The sequence below is a fragment of the Pleurodeles waltl genome, chromosome 3_1 (genome assembly GCF_031143425.1).
Source record: "Pleurodeles waltl isolate 20211129_DDA chromosome 3_1, aPleWal1.hap1.20221129, whole genome shotgun sequence".
Classification (NCBI taxonomy): Eukaryota; Metazoa; Chordata; class Amphibia; order Caudata; family Salamandridae; genus Pleurodeles; species Pleurodeles waltl.
Genome location: NC_090440.1, coordinates 372,641,527 through 372,668,601, shown reverse-complemented (window position 1 = coordinate 372,668,601; position 27,075 = coordinate 372,641,527). Strand labels below are relative to the sequence as shown.

Below are 27,075 nucleotides of genomic sequence, written 5' to 3'. Positions count from 1 at the left end.
GCTAATTACTCGTATGTATGGGCATTTCTAAAACCATGCTCGAGGAACTCCTTGCCTACCGGGTATTGAGATGATTGTTTTGGACTCCATATTCCATTGTATTTTCTTGTTATTGTATTTTACTGTTTTGCTTATCATTGCCTTAGAATTCACATTTATACACACATCCATAGTCATGCTAACTGCCATTTAGCAGAGCAATAGAGTTAGTAGATACTTCAGTATATATACCTGAACCCATGAGGTCATTCAATCAATGCATTAGTTATCAATACTAAGGGCTCCCCAGGCACTACTGGTTATAATACGTAGTTCACACACTTTGGTAGCCAGCATAACTGTTCTTCATTCTAGACACTGTTTATTATACCACCCATTGAGAATCTCATGAGACTCATGAGATATGTGACTAATGTGTTGTCATGTTATGAGGAACAACATCAATGCAATGTAATGTTCTGTTAATGTAGACAAAAAAAAAAAGATTCATGCAAAGAAAATGAAGCTAACAGGCCAAGAAGCCTCGGAGTTGCTCTCAGCAAGATTCAGTGTAGCCTCAGAAGGGCAGAACTGATGGGGAAACTATCCCTCATAGGTCAGCAGCCTCAAAGAACAGACCATGGCCAAGCTTTACTTAAAGCCCTTTAAGGCACAGTCAATTTTTTTCACCAAAGTGGCAGATTGCATCAAGGGACATATCCACAATAGTGTCTGGTAATCTCCTGAAAAGCCTGTGGATGGCATCTAGACTTGGCAATGGAGTATCACAAAAGTGCTGATGCTCGTCAAAGCAGTAAGTAGTGCCCAAACCACTACAAATAATGTGGCATTATCCTGACTATCTTGGATAATTTTAGCAAGGGAGGTCCTAAATTGTTCCAGGTCTGCTTGCAAGATCTTGCTGGCCATGTCCCAGAGGTCCCCTTAATACTACTACCTGTGGTTGTGGTGCCCTTTGAAAGGGTAGGGTTTGACATTGTTGCCCCACCTTGACCCTGCAACAGCATCAGGACATAGATATATGTTAGTGGTAGTGGATGATGCCACCAGATATCATGAGGCTATTCCCCTTACGACAATCACTGCACCTGCAGTTGCAAAATCCCTCTGTTGTAATCAATGATGGATACTCGTAATTTAAAAGATGTACGTTGATTAGCTTAGTTGTAAATTACAGATAAAGCCCCACCAGGAGCAGCATCCTGCCACTCAGCCCTTCTCCCTCCAACTGTCTACTCATCCAAGCACAAACACTGTCAACATTCCAACCATACAATGACCTCACTCACTGGTTGAGCAGCAGGGAACATTAAGGTAGTGGGGAGAATGCGTAAGATAGAAAGAGGCCACAACACAACTCCCCCTTTATGAAAACAATGAAATATTCAACAGAATGGAAAACACCAAAACACCCACATCAACCATCCTCCACAATTATGAGTACCACCTCATTGAAATAAACAGAACAGGTTAACACTCTCTGCAATAAACAGAAAAGGGTAACAAACACTCTCTCTGCATAACTTCAAAACTCCAATGGGATGTAAGATGAAAAAACACAGTTAATCAATATTGTAAGGAAATGCCTCCTTGGCATGGTTACCCCCTGACGTTTTGCCTTTGCTGGTGCCAAGTTATGATTTGAAAGTGTGCCGAGGCCTGCTAACCAGGCCCTAGCACCAGTGTTCTTTCCCTAAAACTGTACCTTTGTCTCCACAATTGGCACACCCTGGCATCCAGGTAAGTCCCTTGTAACTGGTACCCCTGATGCCAGGGAAGGTCTCTAAGGGCTGCAGCATGTCTTATGCCACCCTGGGGACCCCTCACTCAGCACAGACACACTGCTTGCCAGCTGGTGTGTGCTGGTGGGGAGAAAATTACTACATCGACATGGCACTTCCCTCAGGGTGCGATGCCAACCTCACACTGCCCATGACATAGATAAGTCACCCCTCTAGCAGGCCTTACAGCCCTAAGGAAGGGTGCACTATACCAAAGGTGAGGGCATAGGTGCATGAGCACTATGCCCCTACAGTGTCTAAGCAAAACCTTAGACATTTTAAGTGCAGGGTAGCCATAAGAGTATATAGTCTGGGAGTCTGTCATACACGAACTCCACAGCACCATAATGGCTACACTGAAAACTGGGAAGTTTGGTATCAAACTTCTCAACACAATAAATGCACACTGATGTCAGTGTACATTTTATTGTGAAATATACCCCAGAGGGCATCTTAGAGATGTCCCCTGAAACCATACCCGACTTCCAGTGTGGGCTGACTAGTTTAGCCAGCCGGCCACACACCAGACATGTTGCTGGCCACATGGGGAGAGTGCTTTTGTCACTTTGTGTGCTCCTCACCTCCCCCTGCAGGAACTGTAACACCTGGCGGTGAGCCTCAAAGGCTCACCCCCTTTGTTACAGCGCCACAGGGCATTCCAGCTAGTGGAGATGCCCGCTCCCTCTGGCCACGGCCCCACTTTTGGCGGTAAGGACGGAGGAGATAATGAGAAAAAGAAGGAGGAGTCACTGGCAAGTCAGGACAACCCCTAAGGTGTCCTGAGCTGAGGTGACTCTGACTTTTAGAAATCCTCCATCTTGCAGATGGAGGATTCCCCCAATAGGATTAGGGATGTGCCCCCCTCCCCACCGGGAGGAGGCACAAACAGGGTGTAGCCACCCTCAGGGCTAGTAGCCATTGGCTACTAACCCCCCAGACCTAAACACACCCCTAAATTGAGTATTTAGGGGCCTCCAGAACCTAGGAAAACAGATTCCTGCAACCTGAAGACGAAGAAGGACTGCTGACCTGAAGCCCTGCAGAGAAGACGGAGACACCAACTGCTTTGGCCCCAGCCCTACCGGCCTGTCTCCCCACTTCGAGAAAAACTGCAACAGCGACGCGTCCCCCAGGGTCCAGCGACCTCTGAAGCCTCAGAGGACTACCCTGCATCTAAAAGGACAAAGAACTCCAGAGGACAGCGGCCCTGTTCCACAAAGACTGCAACTTTGCAACAAAGAAGCAACTTTTAAAGACCACACGTTTCCCGCCGGAAGCGTGAGACTTTCCACTCTGCACCCGACGCCCCCGGCTCGACCTGCGGAGAAACAACACTACAGGGAGGACTCCCCGGCGACTGCGAGCCCGTGAGTAGCCAGAGTTGACCCCCCTGAGCCCCCACAGTGACCACTGCCGAGGGAATCCAGAGGTTCCCCCTGACTGCGACTGCCTGCTTCCAAGAACCCGACGCCTAGTAAAGACACTGCACCCGCAGCCCCCAGGACCTGAAGGATCCGACCTCCAGTGCAGAAGCGACCCCCAGGTGGCCCTCTCCCTTGCCCAGGTGGTGGCTACCCAGAGGAGCCCCCCCCCTTGCCTGCCTGCTTCGCTGAAGAGACCCCTGGGTCTCCCATTGAAATCTATTGCAAACCCGACTCCTGTTTGCACCATGCACCGGGCTGCCCCCGTGCCGCTGAGGGTGTACTTTTTGTGCTGACTTGTGTCCCCCCCGGTGCCCTACAAAACCCCCCTGGTCTGCCCTCTGAAGTCGCGGGTACTTACCTGCTGGCAGACTGGAACCGGGGCACCCCCTTCTCCATTGAAGCCCATGCATTTTGGGCACCACTTTCACCTCTGCACCTGACCAGCCCAGAGCTGCTGGTGTGGTAACTTTGGGGTTGCCCTGAACCCCCAACGGTGGGCTACTTTGGACCCAACTTTGAACCCTGTAAGTGGTTTACTTACCTGCAAAACTAACAAATACTTACCTCCTCCAGGAACTGTTGAAATTTGCAGTGTCTAGTTTTAAAATAACTTATTGCCATTTACTGTACATGCTATTTTGCTGATTCAACGTTCCTATGATACCTGAGTGAAATACCTTTCATTTGAAGTATTGGTTGTAAATCTTGAACCTGTGGTTCTTAAAATAAACTAAGAAAAGATATTTTTCTATATAAAAACCTATTGGCCTGGAATTGTCTTTGAGTGTGTGTTCTTCATTTGTTGTCTGTGTGTGTACAACAAATGCTTAACTCTGATAAGCCTACTGCTCGACCACACTACCACAAAATAGAGCATTAGAATGATCTCTTTTTGCCACTATCTTACCTCTAAGGGGAACCCTTGGACTCTGTACATGCTATTTCTTACTTTGAAATAGTAAATACAGAGCCAACTTCCTACAAATATGTTACACAAATTCACAATACAAGTGTACAAATAACTCTAAACTTTCCTACTCACCAAACAGAGAACACTAACTATCTGTTCCCCGCCACATCACGCACACTATAACAGGACCAGCCTGTTGCCTTCCACAGCTCAACAATCAAATGGACTAGAGTTTCTTCCACCTCTACTGCATTGGGATGTAACCACGTGCCCCCATCACCATACACCTAAACAGAACTAGGATCTTACCTACCCTCCATTGCATTGTGGTGTAAACACATACCTCCATCACCCTATGCTCAAATGGGACCAGGGTTTCACCTACCCTCTACTGCAGTGGGATGTAACCACTTACCTCCTTAACTTTGGGGCTAAAACTCTGCCCCACATCCTTAACCCCATAGGAAGGACTGACATCACTGATATCTTAACCAGGGTTGGGTTCCCTAAGGAGGTAGTATCAGACAGTGGGTCAAACATCATGTCTGCATAATTGATACACATGTGGCAGGAATGTGGAGTGACCTATAAATTCACTACCCAATACCATCCACAAACAAATGGGCTGGTGGAAAGGTTCAACCAAACCCTAAAAGGCATGATTGGAGGGCTCCCTGAAAAAGTCAGAATGAGATGGGATGTCCAACTTACTTGCCTGCTGTTTGGCTACAGGGAAGTGCCAAAAAGGGAGTAGGTTTTTCTCCTTTTGAACTTTTGTTTGGGCACACTGTTAGGGGACCACTAAGGCTTGTAAGAGAAGGCTGGGAGAGAACTTTCAAAGAGCCCAAACAAGACATTGTGGACTATGTGTTTGGCCTACGTTCTAGAATGGCAGAGTACATGAAGAGCCAGCAAAAATCTTCAGGCCAGCCAAAAGCTTCAAAAGCTTTGGTATGACCAAAAAGCTGATATGCTGGAGTTCCAACCAGGGCAGAACATTTGGGTGTTGGAGCCTTTTGTTCCAAGGGCCCTCCAGGACCAATGGTCTGGGCCCAATCCCATTCTTGAAAAGAAAGGTGAGGTCACTTATCTAGTGGACCTAGGCAGCTGCAAGAACCCCAAAAGAACCATAAAAGTCAACCGCCTAAAACCCTTTTATGACAGAGCTGATGTGACCATGCTTATGGTTACAGATGAGGGACAGGAAGATGAGAGTGAGCCCCTCCCTGATATCCTCTCTAGCAACCCCCAAGATGGTTCTGGTCTTGTCAGACACCCTCTCAGAACAACAGCAGACTGCTTGCAGGCAAGTCCTCAACCAGTACGCTGGCCAATTTTCTCTGACCCATGGGAAGACAAACTGGTGCGCCCATGTTGTGGACACTGGTGACAGCCTGCCTGTCAAGAACAATATTTACAGACAGTCTGACCATGTCGGAAAAAGCATAGAAGCTGAAGTCAAGAAAATGTTGGATTTGGGTGTCGCTGAACCCTTAAAGAGCCCCTGGGCTAGCCCAGTAGTGTTAGTCCCCAAACCTCACTCCAAGGGTGACAAGAAAGAAATGAGGTTTTGTATGGACTACAGGGGCCTCAACTCAGTAACCAAGACAGATGCATACCCAAACCCAAGAGCTGATGAGCTCACTGACAGATTAGGGGCAGTCACGTATCTGAGTACTTTTGATTTAACATCAGGGTACTGGCACATTGGTCTGACCCTAGGAGCAAAAGTGAGGTCAGCATTTCCTACCCCTAGTGGGCATTATCCGTACACTGTTATGCCCTTTGGCCTAAATAATGCACCTGCCACCTTCCAGAGGTTGGTGACCCACGTCCTTGCTGGACTGGAAACTTTTAGTGCAGCTTACTTAGATGACATAACAGTCTATAGCTCCACCTGGCAGGATCACCTGATCCACCTTGGCAAAGTCCTTGAGGCTCTGCAAAAAGCAGGCCTCACTATCAAGGCCAGTAAGGTCCGGATAGGGCAGGGAAAAAGTTGTGTACTTGGGCCACCTAGTTGGTAGAGGCCAAGTGCAACCTCTGCAACCCAAGAATCAGAATATTCTGGCTTGGAAAGCTCCCACAACCCAGACACAAGTCAGGGCATTCCTTGGCGTAACTGTATATTACAGGAGGTTTGTGAAGGATTATGGCACAATAAGTTGCCCCCCTCACATAGCTTACCTCCAAGAAGATGCCCAGAAAAATCAACTGGACAGTGAGTTGTCAAGAGGCCTTTGACACTCTGAAGAAAGCTATGAGCTCTGTTCCAGTTCTACAAGCACCAGACTACTTCAGGGAATTCATAGTCCAAACTAATGTATCTGAAATGGGGATAGGAGCAGTCCTTTCCCAAAGGAATGATAATGGACATGACCAGCCTGTTGCCTTTATTAGCTAAAAGCTACTCCCTAGGGAACAAAAATGGAGTGCCATAGAGAGGGAAGCTTTTCCTGTGGTTTGGGCTCTGAAAAGTTTGAGACCATACATGTTTGCTTTCAATTCACTGTTCAGACTGACCACAGACCTCTCAGATGGCTACAACAAATAAAAGGTGAGAACCCCAAACTGCTTAGGTGGTCCATGTCCCTACTGGGGATGGACTTTGAAGTGGAACACAGACTTGAGACTGTCCATGCCAATGCTGATGGCCTCTCCAGGTTCTTCCACTTAGAAGATGAAGATTCACTAGGGAAAGGGCAGCCTCATCCTCTTTCGTTTGGTGTGGTAATTTGAGAGGAGGCCTCTTTTTGCATGGTTAGCCCTCCACTTTTTGCCTGATTTTGATGTGTCCTAGATTTAGTTTGTGCACAGGGCCCCTGCTAACCAGGATCATTGGGCCAGAGCTCTTTCCCTAAATCTGTTGTGATGCTTGGCACAATTGGATACATTCTTAAATATTACTGTAAGTCCCTAGTAAATGGGTACACCAGTACCCAGGGCATGGGATATTAGGGATAGGCCCCTGGGGGTGTGCCGCCCTCTAGGGCCCTGCACCCAGATGCACACAGACCTGCCATTGCAGGCTGAGTGTTCTGGGGCAAACTTAAAAAGACAAATTTGATATAGCACCCCTGACGTAGGTGTGTTCCTAAACAATAGATAACAGACATGCTTGGGACGGCAATTATCAATCAATCAATTTGTAAAGCGCGCTACATACCCGTGAGGGTTTCAAGGCGCCGGGGTTGGGGGGGGGAGGGGGAAGAGGAGGGTGCTGCTACTGCTTGAGGAGCCAGGTCTTGAGTAGTTTTCTGAAGGAAAGAAGGTCCTGGGTCTGTCGTAGATCCGACGGGAGGGTGTTCCAGGTCCTGTCAGCGAGGTACGAGAATGATCTGCCGCCGGAGGATTTGTGCCGGATGCGGGGGATGGAGGCGAGGGCGAGGTTGGCGGAGCGGAGTTGCCTGGTGGGGGTGTAGAAGCTGAGTCTGTTGTTCAGGTTTGTTGGTCCGGTGTTGTGGAGTGCCTTGTGTGCGTGGATGAGGAGCTTGAAGGTGATCCTCTTGTTGACGGGGAGCCAGTGAAGGTCTCTTAGGTGGGGGGTGATGTGGCAGTGGCGAGGGATGTTGAGGATGAGTCGGTGGAGGCGTTTTGGATGCATTGGAGGCGTTGTAGGAGTTTGGCTGAGATACCTGTGTAGAGAGCGTTGCCGTAGTTGAGTCTGCTGCTGACGAGGGCCTGGGTTACTGTTTTTCTTGTTTCTGTTGGGATCCATTTGTAGACTCTGCGGAGCAGGCGGAGGGTGTTGTAGCTGGAGGAGGAGATGGCGCTGACCTGCTTTGTCACGGAGAGTGAGGAGTCGAGGGTGAAGCCGAGGTTTTGTGCGCTGTCGGTGGGGGACCCAGTGTGGTCGGCCACCATGTGTTGTCCCAGGCGGAGGGGGTGCGCCTAAGGATGAGGACCTCTGTTTTGTCCGAGTTCAGTTTTAGCCGGCTGTCTCTCATCCAGTCGGCGATGGCTTTTAGTCCCTCATGGAGGTTGGTTTTGGTGGTGTGTGGGTCCTTGGTGAGGGAGAGGATGAGTTGGGTGTCGTCGGCGTAGGAGATCATGTTGAGGTTGTGCTGACGGGCCACTGTGCGAGGGGGGCCATGTAGATGTTGTACAGCGTCGGGCTGATGGATGAGCCATGGAGTACGCCTCAGATGATGTTGAAGGTTTTGGATTGGTCTGGGGGGAGGCGGACTCTTTGGGTTCTGCCGGCGAGGAAGGATGCGGTCCATTCGAGGGCCTGGTCCTGGATTCCTGCTGCGTGGAGGTGGGATTTTAGGGTGTGGTGACAGACGGTGTCGAAGGCGGCTGATAGGTCTAGGAGGATGAGGGCTGATGTTTCTCCATTGTCGAGGTGGCTTCTGATGTCGTCTGTGACGGTGAGGAGGGCGGTTTCGGTGCTATGATTGCGTCTGAAGCCGGACTGGGAGGGGTCTAGGATGTTGTTGTCTTCAAGGTACCGGGTGAGCTGAGTGTTGACGATTTTCTCGATGACCTTTGCGGGAAAGGGAGCAGAGAGATGGGCTGGAAGTTTTTCAGGTCCTTGGGGTCCGCCTTAGGTTTCCTGAAAAGGGCGTTGATTACGGCGTGTTTCCAACTTTCCGGGAATCTTGCAGTTTCGAAGGAGATGTTGATGGCTTTCCATAGGTGTGGTGCAATGGCTGTGTCTGCTTTGTTAAAGATGTGGTGTGGGCAGGGGTCTGATGGCTATCCGGAGTGGATGGAGTTCATGGTCTTAAGGGTTTCGTTGTCACTGATGATGGTCCAGGAGGTCAGTCGGCTGGAGCGGGTGGAGTTCGCGGTGGGTGGGGTGGGGGTGTACGGAGTGTGAGGGGAGTTGAAGCTGTCGTGGATGTCTGCGATTTTTCGGTGGAAGGCGGTTGCCAGGGCATCGCATAGTTCTTGAGAGGGGGGGATGTCGTTGACGGTGGCGTTTGGGTTGGAGAGTTCTTTTACAATGCTGAAAAGTTCTTTGCAGTCGCGGGCGTTGTTTTCTAGGCGGGTCTTGAAGGAGGATCTTTTTGCTAGCCTGATGAGTTGGTGGTGTTTGCGTGTGGCATCCTTGAGTGCCGTGTGGTTGCCTGGAGTGCGTTCGAGTAGCCATATTTGCTTGACTTTTCGGCAGTGGCGTTTGGAGGCTAGGAGGTAGTCGATTTTTGTTTAATATAAACAATCCCTCGAAAGTATAGAGAGAGGGAAAATCCCGAAGTGTGAACACCTACTGTTTGTTTGTTTGTCTTTGTTGCTTGATCTTGACGCCTTAGCGCGGTGTCATTGATAATGCAAAGCATAACAAGTGGCCTAACTATAAACAAGGCAGACATCTTAGAATAATTAAATGGGCTAAGACAAAGCAAGCTAAGCAGGTTAAAAGTCACTTGGTGACGGGGGCACAGGTCTGCAAGCCAGGGGCTAAGCGAACTCCTGTTATCCCATTAAAAAGAACTAGGATTCACTACAGCGGAAAATCACAATAAGGGTAGGAGGAGGGGTCTCACTGAGCATGCGCCACTCCTAGGGGCTTGCAGGCGAAGTGGACCCTCCATTTCAATTTTCTCCATGTTGGATGGCAGGAAAATAGCCAATGAGGTCTAGGGTAGTGACCCTTTCCACAGGAAGTGGTCACTGTTGTGGGTGTAGCCACCCAAGGGTAAGTGTCCCATTGGACACTACCAGGTTCCCCCTAAAACACCCACTAAATTCAGTATTTAGTGGGCTCCCCTAGACCAAGAAATCAGATTCTTCAGGAAAAATACAAGACAGCACCAAAGAACCTGACAATACGATAACAGAGGACCTGCTGCACCAGAAGATGCTCCAAGACCCCTGCTTGCTGCACCATAGTCCCGACAATCGCCGCTGCGGAGGAGCTGACCACTGGACCAAACTCACTCAAAAGACCCTGAGGACCTCCAGTCTTCGCAAATAGCCTGAGATCTTCCTCCTGAGTGGAGGCACCACTCAAGAAGGGAAAGAAACCAACAAGAACATGCAAACGGGTGCAGGTCATTTCACCGACCGGACGATAGCTTTGCAAACCTGAAGTCCCAGCTGGACCCAACAACACACCAATGACAGCCCGGACAAGACATACAAGTGTGCCAACTTTGGTGGCACATTGCCCTCCTGTAGTTGAGTTGTGCCAATACCCCAGGTACTGGTCAGTGCACGTCATACAACAGCAAAAACAGCTCACCTGGAGCTGTAATTGGACCAGGAAGAAGCCCCAGTCAAGGGACTTCAGGAAAACCCTGGATCTCCCACCAGAGCAAAAGAACACTTACATCCAACTCCAAAGGGTTTCATGATGCACAGCTTCCAAGACCTCCAATTCGCCCTGCATCTGGCTGCCCTGAGCCCTCCATCGCGGACCCTGCTATGTGCCACAGGTCCCTAAACCTTTGTGACCTCGAAAGCCCAAGGTGACCCAAAGGCACCACCTTTAAATCTGAAAAATAGCTCCTTTTCCAGGGTGGCCCCTCCAAGTTGCCCTGTGCCTTTGCCAGAAGACTTTCTAACACTGCTCCCACTGGAACCGGGAGCCGCACAAGACTCTCCAGCTGGCACAGTGTGCCCACCACCATCATCGACCATCCTGCAAAAGAAGAGAATTGTAACTCACCTGTGTGATTTTATTAGCATTTTTCTATGTGACCTTCCATTGATTCGTATGGTGCGTAATAACACACAGAAAGACTAACTTAATTCAAACTTTGAAAAATCATAACACAAAAGTACTTAACATTATATAAAAGTCCGACGTATTTTTATAAATTTGGGTCTCGAGTTAGTCATTGAGCAAGTATGGTTTATAACTGGATTTGTGAGTATAACAAATGCTTAGCACATCTCCTGGATTAGCCTAACTGCACGACCAGATACCTAAAAAATTGGAGCATTAGGTGGTCTAATTTTTACCACAGGAAACCAACTTTTAGTTGCCTGGACTCCCTGCACAGTGTGCCTAGTTTTGCACACTACATAGAGGGCCATCCTCCTACATCAGCCTAAAAGGCAAACCGGTTTGACCAATCCAAACAATAGGTTGGTTAAAAGAAGAGAACTTGTGCTTTCCGAATGCTTCAACCCTTTTCGACTTCTTGCGCCCGGGGGGTAATTCGGAATGAATTAGGATTTACCTTGCTGATGTAAGTTTAGGCCACAAGACTCTCATGGGTAGGCTGAGGCGTGAGAGTATTAGGGTTGCCAGGCACCTGACCGCATGTTTGTTCACCAGTGGGCAAGAGCAAGGCTTAGACCAAGTGCCCAATAGTCAGTTAGGGTTTTGTTGAATGTAAGTAATACTCAGAGGAACCAGGTCCTGGTGGCAGGACTTCTCCAAGGTTGTACTATAAGTACATTTGTCTTACCTTCAACAGAAGACAGTTGTAGGTCTAGTAACTCAGCAGCACATAGAACTACCGCAGCAAAGCTGGTTGTTTGGTTGTCCAAAGGAAGAAATCATCACTGTATCAAGGGAAATGTCAAGTCCACTGGTCTCCTGTAAATCCATGCATAAACTGTCATTATCATAATGTGAAGGGGATATCATCCCCATCATCTCCGTTGTCATTTCCAGGTGGTGACAAACTCAGAATAGTTACCAAAAAGATGATAGAGCTTCTGAGGATGAACCTATGGAAGTGTTTGTATACTGTCTGAATTGGGTGTATCGAAGTGAGTCAGATAGCAATCTCAGTCAGGGCTCGAGAGGGATTTGGCTCTGGGTAGGAGTGGCAGCAGAACCCCCTCCAGCATCATGACATAAGGACCTGTGTTGACGACAGAAGTTCCACCACAGGTCATGGAACCAGACTGGACATTGGCACCAGCATTGATGCAGAACCCGAGCCGGGTTCCAGGGCTGCAGAGGTTGCAGAGGAGAGATCCACCAGCTGTAGTTTAACTGTAGGCCACTGTGGATCCTTGGGACACAAAGGCACACCGGAGGACGCCAGGAGAGTGCCAAAAATATGTAGCAAAGCCTCCTTAAAGGCCTCAACCTGCTGGGGCATCACCAATTACCTTGGGAACTTGGGCCATATCAAGATCAGCTGTAGAATTGACACCTCAATCAGGCATTAGGATAGAGTTCAAGTGGCACCCTAACACCTTTGTGACCTCTTTTTTGATAGAGTGTCAGAATGGGGGTGAGCCCTGCTTCACCTTCTGAGGTTTTCTGTTTGATCTGAAAGTAGAACTATAACAGTAACAAACTCTAGGTCCGCTCCCCTGACTTGGACTTAAGTGAGGTCCTTGACTTCTTCCTACACTAGGTGACGTACACCTTCACTTCACAGTCCTGGATGAATGAGGGCACACTCTTTGCACAACTTGGAATTCTGCATCAAGCCCAAGCACAAAAGGCAATCCTTGTGCAGGTACGCTACCACCAAACAAGATGCTTCTTCTGGTAGAGAAATTCTGCAGGACAGATGGGCAAAATGCCTGCCCCGGTAGACCTGGCTATCCAGGCAGCAGTGCTTTACGAAAATATGGAGGGACACCTATGTGGCGGTCTAGCAGTTGTCTAAAATTGTCATACCACACAGTAGAACTGCTGTAGCAGCTTTTAGTTTGAGCGAGTGAGTGCTCAAGCCTTCTGGGGGTTGCTTTCTGGCCAGTCCATGGCAGATCTTGAAGTATAACACAATCCATTGGGAGATGGTTCTCTTTTGGACTGCATTGCCTTTCTTAGCTCCAGCAAAACTGACGAACCATTGATCATCCTATCAGTGTGGTGCATGAAAAGTAGGCAATGTGACAAAATTCACTATATGGAAGTGCGTGACTACCTTGGGCAGGAATGTCTCTTTTGTCTGGAAAACTAATTTATCCATTAAAAAAGATGTGCATCATGACATCACGAATAATGCCTGGAGTTCACTCGCCTGGAGGATGTTATGCTGATGAAGAATACCATCTTGATGACTAGTAGGCAAAGAGGGAAACTGTGCATTGGTTCGAAGGGAGTTCACATTAGGTAAGTGAGTACCAAATTAAGGTCCCGCTGCAGTGTCATTAACAGTGTTGGCGGGAACACGTTTATCAGTACATCATGAGAGCTGACTTGAAAAAGGATGGCTGATCTGGTAAACCAAAGAACCCAAAAGAGGCGAAAGGCAACCATTAACCGTCCCCAAAGCAAGGCCAAGCAAGGTTAAGGACAAACAAAACAGATGAGCATTCAATAACTGTGCATTGAGGGTTTGGATGTCCCAGAAAGAGCACCAAATAACAAACTTCCCCTAGCATCCTGAGTAAGCAGATTTAGTAGATGGATGCCCGGCTGCTAATATGACACCAATCGGTTCTGGAGGAAAATCAAAAGCTATCAACGGCCTACATTCAATCTACATACAAAGAGGTGCAGTTTGTGCAGACTCAGGTGCAAGACTTGGCCCTGCTACTGTAACAAGAGGTCCTCCGGAAGGGGCAGCCACATTGAAGGACATACGCTCATGGACAGAAGTTCAGGTACTACACTATTCTAGCCCAGTCCAGAGCTACTAGGATGACTTTGGCCCGGTCTCTCTGGATCTTTTTCAGTACTCTGGGTAGGAGAGGGAGAGGAACTCCTGCAATGCCAAGTGGATCACCTGTACCACCAACAAGCTGATGTGGAGACGAGTCTCCACCAAAGACAAGAGTCCTCTGATCTCCACTTTTCCTAGATGGTTTCCTGACCCCAACTAGATTTATCTGGGATGACAGTGAGCTCAATTGGGTAGGGAGAGGGGTCTGCAGCCAGTCCAATTATGATCGAACAGCCAACACTGCAGATCTCTTACAGTCTCCTTCAACACTTGGATGAAATATGACAGGCTGCCTTGGTGCTGAGCCCACTGAGACTTCAGATCCCGCTGCAGAGCCTGCAAGTGACATCTGGCATGGTCCAAAAGCAGGATGCAGGAGGTCAAAGAGCCTTAGAGCTACTTTAACTGAGACCCAGGTCAAGGGTTGAACAATCAGGATTATAGCCCGAATGTCTTGGGCTCACTGAGGCAGAGGTAGGGCTCAAAAGAACACCACATCCAGGATGGCTCCGATGAAGGGGAGTTAGTTGAAAAGGAGTCTTGCATGACTTCGGTACATTGATGGAAAACCCAAATGATGTTAACAGGTTGGCCACTGTCTAGGGGTGGCTTAAGACTGCCCGAGGCGAGCCTGCCTTTAGCAGCTAATCACTGAGGTATGGGAAGGCTGGTAATGCCAGCCTCCACAGATGGGTTGCAACAACCATCATTTCCCTTTGTGGTGCACTGCCAAAAAATTGTATAAAGAAATGGAAGTGATCATGGCCTGCCCGAAACCACAGGTAAAGTCTGTGGGACTACAGAACGAGAATGTAAAAATATGCGTACTGCAAATCCAAAGCAACAATCCAGTGTACTGTATTCAGAATGTGGCCTACGGCCAGCATCTTTAATTTATCCTTCTGGAGAAAGAAGTTCAGAAAGTGCAGACTGAGGATGGGGCAAAGGCGTCAGTCTTTTTTCGGCACCAGGAACAACCAGTCCTAATCTCTGATGCCAGTACATGCTCTATTATTCCCTTGGTCAAGAGAGCCTGAAATTCTCCGCTAAGTATGGACAAGAGGTCCTCCAGGAGTTGTTGTGGTATGTCTAAGGGACTAGAGAGGAAAGGTAGAAAGTAGCTGTGTTGTCTTATCTGGAGCATCCATTGATCAGATGTGATGCTTCTCCAGCTGGAACGTGATGCAACCTCTTGCCCGGCGATCATGAGTAGCCAAGGAGAAATTAAAGTGGTTTTGTGGCGGGAGAACGGTGGGGTTTAGGTAGTATGTTTTCCAGAGTGGCCTAGACACAGCCTGATCCCTGGCCTTACCTAGAAAGGACTAGGAGATTTGTTGATTCTGGGGGCCATATTGACTCTGCTGGTGGCCCCTGCTTAAGCCTTAAAAGGGTCTTGACTCCTGGAGGACCTAAGCCCAGAAAGGCAGCAGTGGCCTTCCTCGCCACATCAATAAAACTAGAGGGACGAAAATGAATTCTGGAGTACATGTGTTTTTTTGTATATTCTAATGTAGTGTATATATTTTTTACTTTTAACCTGCTTTTACTCCTAAAGAGAGTGGGGAGTTGTATTTTATTACATTTCAGAGTATGATGGTTTTATTCTTTTTTTTGTGATTGTACCTTTTATGATTCAAATGAATTGAAATAAAGGATGATAATAATGATAAAGATGATGACTTGCCTATATCTATGGCGCCATTTGACGGATCTTCGTGAAATTTTTCCCCCAAAAAAGTGTGTTGGTAGTTCTTGTTGTGCATGGAAAGTTTCGGGATGATCCATCAGGGGTTGGCCAAGAAGAACTGGGGGTCAAAAGAAGTGTGTTTCGCATGTTAATTCCTATCGGAGTTTTGAACAGGACTAAAGCCCGAACCGCTAGACGGAACTACACCCACTTTGGCAGAAAGGTAGCTTCTGTTCCACAGATTGTGTTTTTGTTTCTTGGTTTAAATCCGTTCAGTAGTGGTTGAGAAATTAAACTGAAGGAAATCCAAATTTGTATATCTAGGGCCGCAGATCCCCCCTGATGCCTTTGCGAACAATAACAAGCTTGTGCAGGGAAATGGACAGCTCTGCCAACACCTCAACCTGGAAGTGTTGGCAGCCACTGAGACTGGGCTTCAGCCGAGTCTGAAAAATGAAGGTGAAAAACATGAAAAGGGGGTGGGATCCCTTTACCCTACCCTACTAGCCTTGGTGCAGGCCCCCCCCAGAGATCCCCAAGGCTAAAAAGCATTTTGTTTTCAATGCAGTTAAAATCGCAAACTTCGCCGCAATTTAAATAAATAAATAAGCAAGCGCAGTCTTCGTGCTTGCCTCTATTTTTGTCCCCAGGTGGACAAAGTCTCTGAGCCGCTGCTATTCAATAGGAGGGGCGTGCATGGGGCTTATGAAAGCCCCAGGGTACTATTTTTAATGTATGCAGGGGGTGCCTGTGTGAAGCCCCCCACCCTGCAGCCCACCACCTCCCCAGGGCACATAAGTATAAATAAATGCCCCCTGCAGCCCTGGAGACTGCTACCTCCCTGGGGCACTGGAAAATGGTTATGCAGACAGGTTTGCTAGGTCCGCTGGGGCTTAAAATAGGTTGACTGCAGGGCCTAGCCGCAGGCCTGGACCTGCGGCCAACCCCCACCATGCATGGCTGAAGGCCATGTGTAGTGTGGGTGGTTATAGGGGGCTGGGTGCAGGAATCCTCCGCTGCACATGGCCAAAGGCTGTGCACAGCAGAGGTTGTATGAATGTACAGTAATTAACATTACTTTACGTTAAAAATAAAAAAATTGGAATTCAGTAAACAAAAAAAGGGTACAGGGCTGTAACAGTTAGGCTCACATTTTAAATGTACAAATCCATAGAAATTCACCTCTTACAGTTAGAGTTATCTCAAGTAACTATAACCTGTTCCCTAAGTTAACTATAACTCACGCCCTCGCTATGCACTGCTAATTACCCCAGAAATTACAGCACTCATGACATCTTTCGTAACATCATAGATATTTTTACTGTAACATCTGCAGTAAACTTATTGATGAGGTAACTGTGCTTGGCGGGGGCACGAGTTATAATTACCTTAAGGAACGAGTTCTAGCTACTTGAGATAACTAACTATAACAGGTGAATTTCTATGGTTTTGTACGTTTAAAATGTGAGCCTAACTACAACGTCCCTGTAACCTTTGGTCTTTTCAGTGAATATTTATTTATATATATAATTTGGGTACATATAAATATACTCTTCCAGAACTGCAGTTCCTCAAGAGCTAGAGTTAACTGTCGAGTCAAGTGCAAAAACATTGAAACCCTTTTCATTAAGTTACGGGTCGCCTAGTCCCTAGGTATTCCTCACAAGTCAAGTGCATGTATATACTTATATGAAGGTGCAGTTCCCTAAGTCGTTACTAGGTGTCCCTCACAAGTCATTTGCAAAAAGCATTTTGATTTTTTCATGAGGGTGCAGTTCCGCAAGTCATTACTAGGTATCCCTCACCAGTCAAATGTAAAAGTATTGAAATACTTATATCAAGCCACAGTTCCACTAGTTACTAGGTATCCCTCAAAAGGAATGCAAAATCATACAAGTGCTGTCATAAAGCTGAGGTCTCGTTAGTCGCTACTAGGTGTCCCTCAAGTCAAATAGAAATGCATTCATATTCTTTTGTAAAAGTGAAGATTCACAATTTGTTCATAGGTGTCCCTCACAAGCTAAACGCATAAGCATTGAAATTCTTACATCAAGCCACAGTTCCACTAGTCATCACTAGTTGTCCCTCAAAAGTTCCATGAAAAAGCACTGAAAATCTTTCATGACACTGCAGTTCCACAAGTCATTACTAGGTGTCCCTATTGAGTCAGATCCAAAAGCAAAGTAATTCATGTATGAAGCTGCAATTCCACTCGTAGTTACTTGTTGTCCTTCATAAGTCAACTGCAAAACCACTGAAATGTTTTCCTGAAGGTGCAGTTCTACTTGTTGTCAATATAAGTCGAGCTCAAATCAGAAGTAAAAACTTCGAATGACCTGTACCAAGATGCGAGGGAGTGGCATTAGGATATAAATTTGAATACACACCTTTGCTATTTTAATAATTTGTGATTGTTTTCCATTAGATCAATTATTTTACAAAGCTGTTGCATCCTAATGAGTCAAAATGACAGATTTCGTTTTATATTTTTTTTTAAGTTTGTGATCACACCCTACCATTTATAGGACCTTTAATTCACTGTACAAGTACAATTAGATAACACATTTTGGGGGTGTTGAAGTCTCCATGGGTTTAAGCTTTGTCTTTGATTTGAGTGGTGTGTTTTCTGCATACTGACAATGCTCCAATAAGATGAGATGCAATTCCACAAGCAGATACCAGTGGGCTCTCTCAAATCAGATACAAGTGATTGAAATGTCAATTACAATCCTCAGTGAGGGTTAAGGGAGTGTGGCTTAAACCTAAAAATGTGCATATACACTCTAGCTACTCAAATCACTTGTGCTTATTTTTAGTTGAATAAATAAATATACCAAAGCTGGTTTATAATGAGGAATGAACACTGGAATTTACGATAAAAATAGTTATGAAAATAGTTGTTGTAACCCAACTATACACAGGGTCTATCAATCATTGGGAAGTGCAAGTATAAGAATTTCTATTTTTGCAAAACTATTTTTTTTAGGTTTATGTGTACATGTGCAAAGACAAAATGCTGTCAATGAAATAAAGGCACCGAATGGCTGGAGTGAGCTGGTCTTTTGATCTATACTTTCTGGTGAGGTGGGAGTATAATTTTTGTGACATGTGGTGAATACATGTTGATTGGTATCCTCTATATATGTCTATGTTTTATTTTTTTTCGGGGGGGGGGGGGGGGCGGGGGAAACATGGGACTGGCAAAACAGCCAACGCTGTCTTTAGGCCAGACCTAAAAAGAACTAATATGCATCCAGTGCTAATACACTTGAAAAAAGAGCATTAGCCCTGGCTGTATCATAACACTTTTAACTTATTTGTATTAATTTTAGCCAAACTGCAAAGCGCTGTACAGCATGGCAACAAAACATTGCCAAAACCAACAGCTATTGTAGGCAAGACTTATTGGCTTTGCTAATGCTTCTTGGTAATGTGCCTGTTTTAGTGAGGATTTTTTTTTTTTTTTTTTTATAACGTTACATCTTTCACTGTTGTTACATTCTGTGACGTCAATAGAAAAAAGTCATGTCCTGTTAATTCCTGTGATGCCACTGATTATGTAAATTATTAATTACTCTTCAGAATTTTGAACAGTTCTGTCCTAATCCACAAGGAAAACATAAGATGTAAAGGTAAAGTGTATGTTTACCCCGAGAGTTTTCTTTGCACATTATGGCAGATAATTATTATTACCCAACTCAATTTATTTGATTAACTTTGCACGGATAGAAGGCTGACTGAAAGCAGCGGGAATTAAATCTGAGACCATAAAGGGGTCAAACACAGGTCCCTGCCACTGATGTATTAGTCCACTAAGATGTCAGACCCAGACAGGCAGGTAGAGACTAGACATTAAGCAACTTCAAAGATCTATCTACTATTGGGTGTGAGTAGTTGGTACTATATCAGCTTTCTTTCAGCTATTCACAATAGTGACACACAAAGTTTCATCAAGAACAAGTTACCTTCAATAATGCCCTATCTGGTAGAGACTATATCTAGCCGTAGATTCCTTAATTTTTAATTTTCCAGGCATCAGATTGGATTGGATTATTTTCGTGAGCAGTACCCCTGTGCACTGGTAGGTGGCGTTAATTGGCTCCACGTGCATCGGCATCCACACTGGAAGTGACATTGAGGTACCTATATAGGTGTCAACCAGGTGCGCTGCAGCAGTTACTTTTCATGACAATCCACGCCTGAAGCACAGAGCCATAAATTGCACTGACCACTGGTGGGAACAAATAGGGCCCTGAAAGGGATAAGCCCTGTCTGTAGAATCCAGTTTGCAGAGCGGGGAGGATGGGTGAGTCATTAAGGCATCTGCACCTATAGTCTCTACCAGATAAGGAGGTACCGAAGGTCAGTAACTTGTTCATCCAATCGGGACTTGTAGCTGCGGATTTCTTACCTATAATAGATAGTCAAGTAATACCTCTCCGAAGGTGGGTCTGCCAGACTGAGTTTAGACCAAAAAATCCCAACCCTATGTACCTGACTGTTGAGGCAGTAGTGTTTGGTAAACGTGTGCAGAGATGCCCATGTTGCTGCCTGGCAGATGTCCAGGACCAGAACTCCACTTGCTAACAAAGTGGCTGTAGCTTTAGCTTGCAAGCCTTCAGGAGCTTGCTTCTCGGCCACTGTGAAGCAGATTTTAATGCAGAGCACAACCCACCTAGAGATGGTCCGCTTCTGTGCTGCTCGACCGTTCTTCACACCAACATACCCCATGAAATGCTGGTCGTCCACCTGGAACTCTTTTGTTCGATCACACAGAAAAGCAATGCTCTTTTTGGGTCAAGAAGGTGGAGTTTCTCCTCGTCTTTAGAAGGATGTTCAGGAGCGAAAAAGCTAGGCAGTGTGATTGATTGGCTCATATAAAATGGGGTGACAACTAATGTCAGAAAGGAGGTCCTGGTGTGCAGTACCAGTTTGTTAGGGTACACAGAAAGATAGGGCAGGTCACTTACTCTTCGGGCAGATGTAATTGCCACAAGGAAGGCTGTTTTCAATGTCAGTACCCTGAGGGGACAATTGTGGAGAGGCTTGAAAGGAGCACACGTTAAGAATGTTAAGATAAGATTGAGATCCCACTGGGGCATGATGAATGATGAAGAAGGGAAAAGATGAACAAGACCCTTTAGGAAACTATGTACAATAGGGGACTTGAACAAGGAGGGTTGTTCAGGCAGCCGCAGAAAGGAAGAAAGAGCAGGCAGATAACTCTTAACAGTGTCAAGAGCAGAGTCTTGCTGGGCAAGGGAAAGAATAAAGAGTAAGACTTCAGAAAGAGGGCAGAAAGAGGATCAATATGTTTCTCTGCACACCACACCACAATTTGTTTCCAACAGTAGTTGTATACTGCCTTAGTGGAGGGACGGCTGGATGTCAAAATACCTTGACAGACTTCAGAAGGAAGGTCGAAAGTTGTCAACTGCCACCACTCAATCTCCACGCAGGAAGGCAGAAAATGAACAGATTCAGGTGAGGAACCCTCCCCTGCTACTGCAAAAGAAGTTCCTCCCTAAGTGACAGCCTGATCGGAGGATCAATGGTCATGCTCAGTACCTTGGGATACTAGACTCTCCATGCCCAGTCCAAGTCCACTAGAATGATTTGGGACCAGTTGTTCCTGATTTTCTTGAGAACTCAGGGCAGTAGTGGTATTGGTGAAAAGGCGTACAGGCAGCCTGATCTCCATGTGAGTCAAAAAGCTTCTCCAAGCGAGAGCAACTTTGGAAACTTCATTGGTTAGAACTGCTAGCATTACATGTTCTCGGCGAAGGCGAACATCTTACCAAGGCTCTCCCCACTGCTGAGAGACACCTTGCACCACATCCAAGTGAAGATGCCATTCCTGATCCAATAGACATCAACAGCTGAGTTTGTCTGCCCTGACATTCAGAGAACCCACCAGGTGTTGACCTCACCAGGGAAATGCCCTAATGTTCTGGTCATGTCCAGGAGGCACAGGGTCTCTTGACATAGGGTCCACAACCACACCCTGTTTGCTGCAGTACCACATGGTGGTGGTGTTGTCTATGAACACCCACACCAGCATTTCCTTGATGGAGGGTAAAAAGACTTTCAATGCCAGTTGGATCGATCAGAGCTCCAGCATGTTGATGTGGAGTCCTGATTCCGTCGGAGACCAGAGTCCTCTGATCTCCACCTCGGTCAGATGGCCACCCCATCCCAGAAGTGACAGAGCTGTCACTACTAACAGATCTGGTTCAATCATGGTTTATTAACCACCACTGCAGAACTTGTGCAGTTCCCTCTGAGACCTGGACCACGTCTGAGAGACTCCCCTAATGCTGCGTCCACTGAAACTACAGGTCCCGCTGCAGAGCCTGCATACGTCAGCGGGCATGTGTCACTAGCAGGATGCAGGAGGTCATGAAACCCAACAGCCTAGTTAGTCTCACTGAAATCCAGGACAGAGGCTGAAACATCGGTATCATGGCCTGAATATCCTGGACTCACTGTTCATAAGGATGTGCCTGCTGCTAGGAGGGTGGTAGTCTGACCAGGCCACTGGCTACCTGCCCCATGAGGTTTGTGGGTACTGCGCCCATCGCCACACAGAGACTGGGGAGCATGCGCGGTTCAGTGACTGGGAGGGAACTGGTGAGGCTGTAAGCCACTTCCGTTGCCACGAAAGTGGTGAAAGGCAGATTGTTGATGACGTGGGGCCAACAGAGAGGCCCAAGGACCTGGCCATAGCACAAGAGTCCTTAAAATGCACTTGTGCCAAATCTGCCTTGTCTCCTAAGAGATGGGTGCCATTGAAGAGCATGTCCATAAGGGAAGCTTGGACATCCCTTAAAAAAAGCCAGTCATCCTAAACCAGGCATGGCGCCTCAGGGCCACCGTTGATGAAACCGCTCTGTTCAGTTAGTCTGTCATGTTGAGTACACATAATATTGCGAACTTTGCTGCATCTCTCTCATCGGCAGCAGTCTGGGTCCTACGGGACCTGTGGCAACACCTGCGCAACTGTCTAAGAAAAGAGCAAACCGGGGCACTCCAAACAAAGAGAGTCCAAAAGTCGGGTGACTTAGTGTGGAAAAGTTTAATCCTCAGTAATTGGTCGTTGAATCATAGTTCAAAATTGTTTGAATCCACATATGAGAAAGTATATAGCAGGTTACAATAACAAACTGACTCCTCAGAATGAACAGGCATAGATGAGCAACAAAACTGCGCAACTGTATCCCACAGATTGTGGGTGTAATGGCCCAAAAGGCACGCGGTGTTCACAGACTGCAATGCAAGGCTGGCCTAAGAAAACAACTTCTTTCCCAAAGAGCCCAGCCTCTTGGATTCCCTATTTGGGCAGGGGAGTGGCTGTAGGGAATGCTGCTTGGGATGTCGAATCTTAGACAGCCAACCTCTCTGCGGTAGGGTGTTGGGTGAGGAAGTTTGGGTACCTTGGGGCAAGGCGGTGGGCAATCATCCCATTCATTTGGATCCCCTGTGTTGTGTTTGGACCAAGTCCGCAAAAAAGGTCAGTGAGGGCGTCACTGAATGGGAGTAGGGGTTGAGACAAGGAAACTTCCAGCTGCAACATCTCTGACAAAATGTTAGTCTTGACTGCCATCGAGGGCAACTGAAGGTCAAGGACCTCAGCCACCCTCCACACCACCATTGCATATGAGGCTTCCTCCGCCATAGCCATGGTAGGGGGAGAAAGCATACCACTATCTGGAGAAGTATCCAGTCCACTGGTTTAATCCAGTTTCTCAGTCCAGTACCCATATTTAGGTTGTCCTCAAAGGGCTGGTATTCTGCAGGGCCCAGCAAACTCCCCCCCCCCCAATTCCTCCCTGAGGCCTAACCCAAGGGAAAAGGGCTCAAGCTCGGATCTAGGAAGTAAAGTTCCTGTCGACATGCAATGAGGTGTTGAGCGACACCCCTCTGGCTTTTTGTCGGAGATCACAATGTGGGATGCGCAAGGAGCATCAGAATTGGGACCGACGCCGGAGAAGGTCAAGATGGTATGACCATTGCCAGTACGGATACAGGAATGGATCTCTGGGGCCCCACTGGAGCAAAAGCTACTGGTGAGGAACCAGATGTGGCCCCCTCTGAGCCCACAGGGTCTAAAGGCTAATTGGAGGGCTCGGGCTGCCCAAATGTGGGGGGTATGGCCTCACAGAACTCCTTAAGTCGGGCTTGGAAATTCCAGCTCCCGGAAAGCTGGGGAGGCATGGAGTCTGCCCAAGCGCTGGCTCCAAGGAGCCAGGCCTTGAATGCCGACGCTCCCTTGTTACATCGGCCAGCAGACAGGGAGAAGTTGAAGACCGCTTTGACTTCTAGCCCTTTTTCCTGTGCCTCGACTTACCCGATCGTCCCTAGGGCTTTGAGAGTGACGATGATGACTCTGGGCTTCCTGTCAACCGGGACCTGGATGTGTGCAGAGTCGCATGACTCCAGGTAGTCGCATTCCAGGCAGCCAAGAGCTTCAGGGATTGCTCTCTCTAAGCTTTCAGATGCATTACACGGCAATTAGAGCATGACTCCAGGTCATGGTCGCTCTCCAGATACCATAGGCAGACAAGGTGCAGATCCGTCACCAACATTGCCTGATGACAAGCTCCGCAGGGCTTAAATCCTGTCTTCCTAGATGATATATCCTATCACAACAGGAGGAAAAACCATTAAAAAAATCAAGTCAAAAAGGGACTGAGGGGTAGCTCTTTTCTGGATTAGCAGTGGCTGGCATGGAAAGAAAAGATCAACAGCACCTACCGGCACGCAGGGGGTACTGCTCCCTATAATTCTTCCAGATAAAGTCTAAGGAATCTTTGGCTAGAAGCCTCTATGAGATTGAGACATGTAAATGTCATGCATTAGTACTCTGAAATTTTGAAAAGTCACTCAAACAGACACATACTGATAATGTGTCAGCTAGATACAAGGGAACACACATTAGAACATTATGCACTTAACGATCTACAATGCAAATCCTCTGGCATCTCATATCTCTTCAGGAGCTAGCAGATCGCTTTGAGCACACTGTTTTGCCGTGATTCTGCGGCAGCAACACGGCGCAATCCTGCCAACCTCAACAGCTCCCTAGCTAAGTGTACTGCTACATATAATTAAACTTCTACGTTAGAACAAAATAGAAAATACTTGTACAACATCCTGAATATATGAATATTTGTTAACCAGAACAATGGAACAGACAGTGCACATGTAATAAAGATAAAATTAGGATAAAATGTGATATGTATTTACTGTATGTTATCTATGCCACTTTTGTGAAGCATGCATGACATTATGAGATAAACAATGAATTAGCCTGGCACCTGTTTGGGATTCAGCCTGAACACGTTCGCATGATTTTTCTACCTAAAAGTAAACAAAAATGAACCAATTTTAGACATTTAATTTCTGAATTAAAAAATAATATACTCTGTTGCATATAATTTGTTAATAGTAGCGAATGTCATACGGGTAGTAGGGATTACATTACAACAATATTTACTTACCTGGAGTTAATCAAACCAGTACCAGTACAAAGTTCGTAACAACAACACAGCGAGCCACACACATATAATTGTGAGAGAAGACGCCAGATTGAGCCACAAACAGAGACTGAAGTATGACTATAGATGGCTTACTCCAGTATGAACAATAGAACTTTTCTACAATATGGTGATAACGTTCTCAGTTTCAACATTTAATTTATAGAGTTGCACGACAGACGACACAACCCTAGTTGCACCATAAACATGTGTATGTCTCAAGACTTCACAGAATGGAAATCAAAGTGCTACTGAGCTGAGACTGGCAGACCCCTGAATATGAAGGCCCACAGCAAAAAGGTCAACCTGAAGAATTCACATTAGTTGTGGATTCCCTTGGAAAAAAGTGCACTTTCTCTGGGGCCAGCACAGTTCAAAATCATTCAGTAGATATACAGCACAATAACTTGGCTTGATATTTCATTAGCCTAGATGAGCCTGGGACCAAAAGTACTTATATTCCAGCAGACATATAGTGCTGTGGATTTGCGTGAAATAACAAACTAGTATTTCAGCACATCATGGAGCGGTTAAAACCAAGTATTTCTGTCACCGCATACACTATGAGAGAATGGGATGGAGAAACACTTCTATCCCTGCAGATATATGGAGGTAATTGAGACAAATATTCTCACAGTGGTCAAGAGAAGGGCTGGCTGAGAGCCTGACAAATGTAATGCTCAATTGTCAACTGCTCACATGAAATACTGAGTGCAGTCTAACAGACTGAGTTATCACTGTTACCCAAAATTCTCCAATTATTCATTTTTTGGGAAAAAGCAGTGTAAATTTTTTTACAAAAGGCTAGACTAATATTACCTATACATACATTATAGAGCAAACTATTCTTAAATACAATAATGTATGATGAATAAAACTTAAAAAATCACCTGCTCTAGAACCTCAGATGTAGAGACTCCAACCAAACACAAACAAAAACCTAAAACCTGGGAAGATACGCTAATACCCTGAGCTCCTTACCTGTGCTACTCCTAGATCATGCTCCATAATGTACTCCACCACTGCAGAAAGTGGGAATCTCCATTTTAAATCAATCCGGTAGAACGCCCCGTGCTAGCGCTGTGGTAGCAACAGTAGCTCTGGTGGAGTGAGCACGCAAACCTTCAGGAGATTGCTTCTTAGCCAGAGCATAGCACATTTTGATTCATAAGAGCACCCATCGAGAAATGGTCCTCTTCTGCACCGCCTTCCCCTTCTTCGACCCCACATATCCCATAAAGAGTTGATTGTCCACCCGGAAGTCTTTGGTACGATCAAGGTAGAACGCCAAAGCTCTTTTTGGGTGAAGACGGTGGAGTTTCTCCTCTTCATGTGAGCGATGTGGGGGCGCATAAAAGGTAGGCAAGGTGATGGACTGTCCGACATGGGAGGATGTCACTACTTTAGGAAGGTAAGAAGCCGTTGTGCAAAGTACCACTTTGTCAGGATGTATTGTCAGGAAAGGTGGTTTAGATGAAAGAGCCTGGAGCTCACTTACTCTGCGGGAAGAGGTGATGGCAACTAAAAAGACAGTCTTGATGGTTAAGAGCCGTAAAGGGTAGTTGTGAAGTGGCTCAAGCTGGGCACACATAAGGTATGTTAATACCAGGTTTAGATCCCATTGGGGCATGATGAATGGGATAGGAGGAAAGAGATGTGAGGCCTTTCAGAAACCTCCCAACAATAGGAGATTTAAATAAAGAAGGCTGATCTGGTAACCTCAAGAAAGCAGAGATAGCTGAAAGATATCCCTTAAGAGTGCCCAGGGTGGATCCCTTCTGGGCAAGGGAAAGAATAAAAAGGAGGATTTGAGAAAGAGGTGTAGATAGAGCATCGGATATATCGATGCACCATGCCACAAATTTCTTCCAAAGACAGGCGTATACGGTTTTGGTTGAGGGACGCCTGGCTGCCAAAGTAACGTTACAGACTTCAGGTGGCAGGTCAAAAGACGTCATCTGTCGGCGCTCAACCTCCACGCAAGAAGGCAGAGGGTGGACAGGTTCGGATGGAGGATCCTCCCCTGCTGCTGCAACACAAGATCCTCCCGAAGGGGCAGTCTGATCGGAGGAGTTATGGCCATGCTCAACAGCTCGTGATACCAGACTCTTCGTGCCCAGTCTGGAGCCAACAGTATTACTTGGGCCCAGTCTTGCCTGATCTTCTTCAAAAATCTGGGCAGAAGTGGTATGGGTGGAAAGGCGTACAGG

General features: G+C 46.7%; 1 protein-coding gene across 3 annotated transcripts in view; it reads right to left on the bottom strand.

Moving 5' to 3' along the window:
• The window catches only part of PDE8A (phosphodiesterase 8A), a 2,216,737-nt gene that overhangs the window by 866,311 nt on the left and 1,323,351 nt on the right, over positions 1–27,075 (bottom strand). For all 3 annotated transcript variants that reach the window (XM_069222557.1, XM_069222555.1, XM_069222556.1), the window contains exon 11: positions 24,647–24,689. In XM_069222557.1, coding sequence (XP_069078658.1) covers positions 24,647–24,689 — 43 coding nt within the window. The remainder of the gene's footprint in view (positions 1–24,646; positions 24,690–27,075) is intronic.